General features: G+C 53.4%; 2 protein-coding genes across 2 annotated transcripts; both read right to left on the bottom strand.

Annotated features, from left to right (window-relative positions):
• Window positions 1–450: 450 nt before the first annotated feature.
• BU26DRAFT_467930 (glycoside hydrolase family 47 protein) lies at window positions 451–4,137 on the bottom strand. The gene is made up of 3 exons (XM_033825272.1): window positions 2,920–4,137; window positions 1,214–2,872; window positions 451–1,161 (listed from the first exon to the last, which is right to left on the bottom strand). The coding sequence occupies exons 1-3, from the start codon at window positions 3,918–3,920 to the stop codon at window positions 867–869; spliced, it is 2,955 nt and encodes a 984-aa protein (XP_033677004.1). The 5' UTR covers window positions 3,921–4,137; the 3' UTR covers window positions 451–866.
• Window positions 4,138–4,340: 203 nt separating this feature from the next.
• BU26DRAFT_495222 (T-complex protein 1 subunit zeta) lies at window positions 4,341–6,861 on the bottom strand. Its single transcript, XM_033826211.1, has 11 exons — window positions 6,747–6,861; window positions 6,635–6,688; window positions 6,542–6,582; window positions 6,472–6,493; window positions 6,379–6,420; window positions 6,308–6,328; window positions 6,085–6,258; window positions 5,340–6,035; window positions 4,988–5,291; window positions 4,746–4,936; window positions 4,341–4,696 (listed from the first exon to the last, which is right to left on the bottom strand). The coding sequence occupies exons 1-11, from the start codon at window positions 6,786–6,788 to the stop codon at window positions 4,664–4,666; spliced, it is 1,620 nt and encodes a 539-aa protein (XP_033677003.1). The 5' UTR covers window positions 6,789–6,861; the 3' UTR covers window positions 4,341–4,663.
• Between the last annotated feature and the right edge of the window lie 89 nt (window positions 6,862–6,950).

Below are 6,950 nucleotides of genomic sequence, written 5' to 3'. Positions count from 1 at the left end.
CTTTCTCTTATATCTGCTTTCTCTTATATCTGCTTTCTCTTATATCTGCTTTCTCTTATATCTGCTTTCTCTTATATCTGCTTTCTCTTATATCTCTTCAGTTTCCAGCTTGACTTTTTCTCGAAAGCCTGTCCACCTTCCCAGAAGAGGACACTTTCTCATATAAGCATCATCCAATTGTCATGACACTCGCACTGGCCGCTCACCATGCTTTCGGATCCAGCACTCGTTGGCCATCTCTGAACAACGTATCACTCATCTACGCAGACCCCTTCCCCCTCTCAACCTACTAACCACCTCCATCGCCCAAAAAGGACGGCACTCCCACGTTCAAACGCCGCCTGCGTAAAAACAATAGCCAAACGCGCCAGTAATGTACCATAGCAAGATCTTTCAGCTTCGAACCATAATAATAGCAGGAGTGGGACTTCCCTCTGAGAACACGTCCAGAAATATCTGGAAAACTTTGACTCCGAATCACACGCCATCCCCACTCGGCCATCTCGAATAACAGTCCCCCGCAAATCTAGTATATAAGAGTGTAGTGGTATTACGATCCCTTCGCCAGGAAGCAACGGACTCGCTACGCGCGAAGCGAGGTTTACACAACCAACGAAAGAAAACTCCATTGATATGCTATTCACACGAATGCGATGACACCCACCGACGTGCCCGCAGAATGCAATAATAATAATACCAAGCCAACGAAGCGGTACGAAAAACGCGAAACTCTCCCTTCACGGGGTATGTGCAAGCAACGCCGCAGCCCGAAGAAGTCCAGCCCATTGGAAAAAACGCCGTCACACGCCCGCCACGCCATCTCATCCAACAACACAACACTATCCCCTCTTCCCCGATCGCTTGCTCTATGTAGGCCGCCTAAAGGGATGCGCCTCGGTATTCAACACCCACTCATCGAGGCTCACGACACTCTCCTCCGCAAACAGCAGGTAGAAATACTTCAGCGTCTCGGCGAGCCAGAAGCTCTCCATCGAGTCTTCGAGTGTGGGAGACGTCCTTGTTACGTCGTCGATGGCGGAGTTGCCGTAGAGGGCTGCGGTGTGCTCGTTCACGGCTTCGAACATGCGCCAGCCGGCGGCGCGGTAGTATGGGTCGCCGGTTATGCGGTAGAGGTACCAGACGGATTCTATGGCCTCGGGGCTGTGGCGGGTTAGCTGTGGAGTAGATGGAGGATGGAGGAGGGAGAACTTACCGGAGGATGTACCCGCGGGCTTTTATGAAAGTTACACCGGGCGGCAGACGCTCTTCTTGGATGCGGTTCTTGATGTACTCTTCGTGAGTGGGGGGGACTTTCGGGGTGTAGATGACTGGGAAAGCGGGTAATGTGCGGCTCGGTGAGGGCGACTCTGCCACGGACTGGACTGGAGTTGGCGGTCCTTCTCCCTCTTCCGCTTCGCCTCCCATGACGCTCTCCCTATCTTGAGAGACCTCGGGGGCGGGCGACTCCTTAAGAGGCGTAACTTGTTGTTCCAGGACGTCGTCTTCGAGATCGGCTAATTGCCGTTTGTCGAGCAGATCTGCAACAACTGTTGGCGTGGGCCTAGCCTCGACAGCACCCACAGCTGTCTCCTCCAAAGTCGGGGGTGGTGTGGCCATAGCTCTCAGCTCCTCTTCATACCAGGCGCTTGCGCTGCTCATCTGCTCCTTATACGTCTTCATTGCATCCTTATACTGCTCCAGCCTCGCGTCCGCCCTGGGATCCAGCGTCTCCCAATACTTGGTCTGATTCCACGAGCAGTGCTCGCGGCTGTCGCAAGCCACAGCGTCAAAGGCTTCGGGCATAATACCCGTAGCCGTCATGTTGTACGACCATATGCAGCCTTCGGTGAGCTTCTTCGCGATGTCCAGGTCTTCAGGGCGGTCGAACAGTTTAGCGCCCATGCCGAACATACCTCCAGCGAAGCAGGTCAGATGCGCGTTTTCGGCTTCGAGATCGCCGATCTTTTCGCTAGGTGCGCTAAGGGAGGGAACCATGAGCTTGCCGGAGAAGAGGATGTCGTTTTCGTCGGGGACCATGGGGCGGAAGAGGAGATGTTTCTTGACGACGTCCATGGATTTCTCGTACATGTCGCGGTACTTCTCTACCAAGCCGCCGAGAAGCAGGTACTCCTTTGGTAGATATTCATAGGTAGAGTCCGACATCCCGCCTAATGTGAACTCTTCCGAGCCGTAGTCCGATGAAGATGCAAAGCCCTGCTCCTGACACGTAGGCCGAGTCTCCGTCGGTTCAGCCGCAGCATCCGTTTCAGTAGCAATGGGAGTAGGGGAGTCCTCAACGGGAGACGCATTTGCATCATCGGAATCGAGTTGTCGTTTTGCAAGGCCAGAGTCGGCGTCCCAACCCTTGATCTTGCCCTTTCCTGGGTCACCGAGCCACATCGGTAACGGTTCCTCTGGAGGTGGTGGCTTGAACGTGGGGTTCGGGCCATTTGGTACAAGTACAAACGGCTCGGGCTTTTCCAGGGGTACATACTTGTGTCCCCCAGGCGAGAGCTCTTCTGTGACTGTAGCCGCGGCCGTCTCTTCGGGTTGCTTCACAACCGGACCGTCTGCCACTGCCGGTAGCTCCTGATCAAGGTCCTTGCCTGGGAGAGGTTTCTGAAGAGGCTTATTTATCTCCGGTGTCCACTCGATCATCTTGCAGCCCGAAGCGTCCAGATAGGTAGGCCACATGCCAGGCAGCCTCGTGTTATTCTGGAATTCGTCAAAAAGATCTGTAATACGAGCGACTGCGTCGTAGTATTTGTCTTCCCCAGTAAGCTGAGCAAGCCTTGTGAATTCCACAGATAAGGAACCAATCTCCGCCAAAACAACGCGGTTGCTGGCACGATGAGCATTAGAGGAGAAGTCGCTGGATGAAGTTAGCTTTGAGAGTCTAGCGTGGCGTAGGTAACCTACGGCCGCCAATAGTAATAGGTTTCCGGCATCCTGTTCGGCGTGTCAAAAGCGCTCATCAGCACCTCCGCGAGCTCGACCGCCTTGTCTAACAGGTTCTTGTGCTTCTTTCCGCTGATGTCGTATGCCGCGACTAAGCCGCCCAAGTATCTAATCGTCGTCTCAAACAACGGGATATCAGGCCTTGTGGTTGTCGTGAAGTCGATCTTGTTCACAGCTTCAACCGCTTCCGCGAATTCCTCCTTCAAGTCCATAATCCACAGTGTATCCAGTGCATCCACCAGTGTAGCACCCCAGCCCGCAAATGGATTCTTCGATTCCCCAGACACAGGCTTGAGCTCGTCCTGCAGCCATGCATGCTCCTTGTAGCCCGACCAAGAGCGTTTAAAGACATCCCGAATAACGTGCAGTTTCGTCTCCCTATCCTGTTTCTGCGCAGGCGACTCCTTCTTGAAATCAAACTGTATCTTGGGTACGGGCTTCGGTTTCCCAGATGGCAGCTTAATGAGCGACTCCGAAGGCACGGGGAAATGCTCGCTCAGCTTCTTCCAGTGTATGGGCTCGACGCTCGAAATCGACGGCAACGGCGTCACCTCCAGCGCTCCCTGTCCGCCCTCTGCAAGCGGCGTGAACTCAGGCTTCGTCGCATCGTCATTCTCAACACCTCCAGCGCCAACCGGTGTCGGCTTCGCAGCGGGCTTCTTCGGCGAGAGGGTGGGTTTCTTTTCGACCGGACGGCTAACGGGCGCAATCGGCGGCGGCGTCTGCTTCGGCTGCGGCGTCTTCGCTGCAGGAACCTCAACCTCAAACTTCTTCGTCTCCTTCGCGACTTGCGGCCTCGGCTGCCAATTCAACCGCGGAGGGTCCTCATCGTTTGCTTTCGCCTGCGACAAACGGGCCGCCTGCTCTTTCCACGACGTGCTCGAGCTGCCGAATTTATAGAGGGCGAATACAGCGATAACGGCGAACACGAGGAATACGCGATATCTGCGGTATCGAAGCATGACGGGCAATCTGACAGGTTAAGGTGTCGCGTGCGCGTGCGCTGCGCGTGGACGGCCCCGCGGAGCTGCGAAAAAGGAGTGGCAAGAAGAACAGAGTCGCTATTTCGTTACTGCCATTGGGCCTAAATGGGGAGCAAAGAAGAGGAAGGGGAAAATGAGCGGAAAATAAAGGTAATAGGCAGGGACTGTGGAGCCAAATGCCAACAGAAAGAGGGAGGATGCTCCTCAACTTGTGAACACCTTCCACGGCCTTGGCTCGGAAGTCTCTGGACGACATGCCGACTACCCGAGCTTGGTTGCTCGTGTTTGGCTAGGAGACCCCTTCAGATGGGTTTCCCCCTTCCCCTGAATCTTTTGGTGATTCAAAGAATGCAGCTCGCAATTTCATCAAAGTACGAATGTGTCATCAAGTATGGCCATGGTATTCCTCTGAAGCAACTTCGAATTTTGAGGATCCACATTCCCCGCGTCAATCATCGCCCCAGCTGCATCTCCCAATTAGGCTTAGCGGATCCTCCAAGATTTAAGCTTAATTTTTGCAAATTAGGGCGAGGGGGTAAATCTATACAATTAACCCGGCGAGGCTCATACTGTACACTGCGCATGTCTAGAAGCCGACAGTCACTACTCCACGAGTGGACCACGATCCAACATCTTCACCTCTGTCGCTTACGGCGATTCGATCTGAGTTGGACGATCATCGTGTGCTATCGTTCCTTTCACCCTGAACCTCATGCAGCCTATCATTGACCTTCTCCTGGCTCCGGTTGCCGTCCCTAGACCATGTGTTAGCAGCATCCAAATAATGTGGGGTAGGAGTCGTACCATTTGCCGTGCTTTTAGCATCTCGTCGCACAAGAGTAGATTGGACGCGATTCCGGTACTTGACGCAATGGCATTGCGGAGCACACGGTACGAGTCGTAGACGCCTTCCTGCATAGGATCCATCGCTTCTCCAGTCGCCAGGTTCAGCCCCACAACATTGCCCTCAGCGTACTCGTCCTGCAATGCGGCCACTACATCTTGGTCAGCGCTTCGTAAACGAATGTTTGGCTTGTTCCGCTTACGAGAGTCCTGGATGTCGTGCCCTGAGTTAGCGGCTAGCGTCTTGGGGATGATGAGGAGGGCATCTGCGAATGCGGTGACACCCCATTTCGCCTTTCCTTTCACAGTCTTCCGGAAGTTCTCACTGGAGAGATGAGCTGCGCAAGCCACTTGGAACGAACCTCCTCCGGGAACCACGCTCTTATCTACTATCATATTGTAGACGCTCCGCAGTCCGTCTCGGACTGCATCCTTGATCTGTGTGATAGTGTGCCCATTGGGTCCCTTGATGAGGAGCGTAACAGATTTCGGGTCTTTCACATCTTCCTATGCAGAGTTAGTGGAGTGTCAGAGACAAACGCTAGGATCACTTACGATGAAGGTGTATTTCTCCTCACCCAGCTGGTGCTCATACACCTGCCCAGCCCAGCCGAGAACGTCTGGCGTGAGGTCGTCCACACTATTCTGGGCCGTTCCGCCGCAAACGAGCTGTAGACGCTCCATGTTCCGCCTCTTTGCTCTCCTGAGTGCAAAGATGCCGTTCTTGACCAGCACATCCAGACTCAACGGGTCAATGCCCTTCTGATTTATTATCACAAAACCTTTCTTCGGATCGTTCCCGCACACCTCTTTCTTCAGGTCGACGATCTTCCTCAATTTCTCGTCAACGAATCGTCGCTCGCTCTCAACAAGCTTCTCCCTCTGGTCCGCGCTTGAATAGTAGAAGCCTGAGTTGATTTCCGATTTCTCGTATTCTAAGCTGACGTTGAGAGTGAGGATGTATGCATTTTCCACCCTCTTTGGCATGTCTGGATGTCTCGCGCCGTGGTCGAGTGCCAGACCTCGAATGAGCTGTGTATCTGCGGCAGTGCGGTGTTGCATAGTCATGATCTCGATCATAAAGAGATCTGGCTTTGCAGGCGGCTGGTAGATAGCAAGGACGGCGTCCACAATATCTGGGGTAAGCTGTTCGGCGAGGCTGCTGTCGAGTTTCGTAGATAATGAAGTCCGGGCCACGGAAAGCAGAAGTTCTCGGTCGACTTCCTTATTGAGTTTGAACTCGTCCAGGAACTGCAAATGCCGTCAGCTTAGGCCACTTTGCACAGTTCACTTGACATACCTTGATCGCCTCGTTCTTCGCAATCTCGTATCCGTCCGTTATTACGCGAGGGTGCAGTCCTTCGGAAATGTATCGGTCTGCCTGCTTCAGCAGTTCACCGACCAACAGTACCACCGATGTTGTTCCATCTCCACAGATTTCGTCTTGGGCCGTGGCTGCTCGTGCGATCATAACCTGCTTTGCCTGAGTACATGCGGTCGTTAACACATCGAACGGTACGTACGGCAGTGGGGTTTTGTATTTGCTACGCTCTAGTTAGTGCTCTGAGCAGGATTAAAGCTGGACCATGCTTACCATCTCCTTCAGCAGCACGCTTCCATCTTTGGTGAGTTTGATCTGCGCGACCTGGTTAACCATACCCTTTCAACAAGACCGACTCTAACATACTGCGCCCGCACCATCTACAAGCCTTCGCAAAGTCAGCGGAACATCTATATAGCTAGAGAAGTGCCCTCACATCTTCAAGGTACCGCGGGGACCTAGATTCGACGCTAACACCTGGCATGAATGAGTCTACTGGCTTTCTGGAAGCTAAAGCATAACTGCGCACCTGCTGCAAGCCCTCGCCCGCAGAGATATTGACTCGAAGAGCTTCTCCGCGCCTCTATGAAGCTGTTAGCATGTTTGTAAAGCTCAAACATGTCAAAAAGGAAGAAACTGACCCTCGATTCAGCCTTCGGGTTGAGTAGCTGAGCGGCTGACATCGTGAACGGAAAAGTATTTGGGATATAAGAAGAGTAGCAGAAAGTTACGCTACAGCGGTGTCGAAGAAAGACCTGAATGTTTTCGCGTATGCCTTGTCGCGTCTGGCCCAAATTTCGTAGCCGCGCACGGGCCACCAACGGCCCGACAATGCTCCGATTGAA

This window comes from Trematosphaeria pertusa (assembly GCF_010094035.1).
Source record: "Trematosphaeria pertusa strain CBS 122368 unplaced genomic scaffold BU26scaffold_21, whole genome shotgun sequence".
NCBI classification, from domain to species: domain Eukaryota; kingdom Fungi; phylum Ascomycota; class Dothideomycetes; order Pleosporales; family Trematosphaeriaceae; genus Trematosphaeria; species Trematosphaeria pertusa.
This window is presented reverse-complemented; position numbering and strand designations above follow the sequence as displayed.

Coding starts and splice junctions, on each gene's coding strand:
- BU26DRAFT_467930 (XM_033825272.1), bottom strand. CDS start 3,920: ATGCTTCGATACCGCAGATATCGCGTATTCCTCGTGTTCGCCGTTATC. Junction 2,873..2,919: donor ACCTATTACTATTGGCGGCC/GTAGGTTACCTA, acceptor AACTTCATCCAG/CGACTTCTCCTCTAATGCTC. Junction 1,162..1,213: donor GCCCGCGGGTACATCCTCCG/GTAAGTTCTCCC, acceptor AACCCGCCACAG/CCCCGAGGCCATAGAATCCG.
- BU26DRAFT_495222 (XM_033826211.1), bottom strand. CDS start 6,788: ATGTCAGCCGCTCAGCTACTCAACCCGAAGGCTGAATCGAGG. Junction 6,036..6,084: donor CGAAGAACGAGGCGATCAAG/GTATGTCAAGTG, acceptor CGGCATTTGCAG/TTCCTGGACGAGTTCAAACT. Junction 4,937..4,987: donor GCACGACATCCAGGACTCTC/GTAAGCGGAACA, acceptor ACCAAGATGTAG/TGGCCGCATTGCAGGACGAG.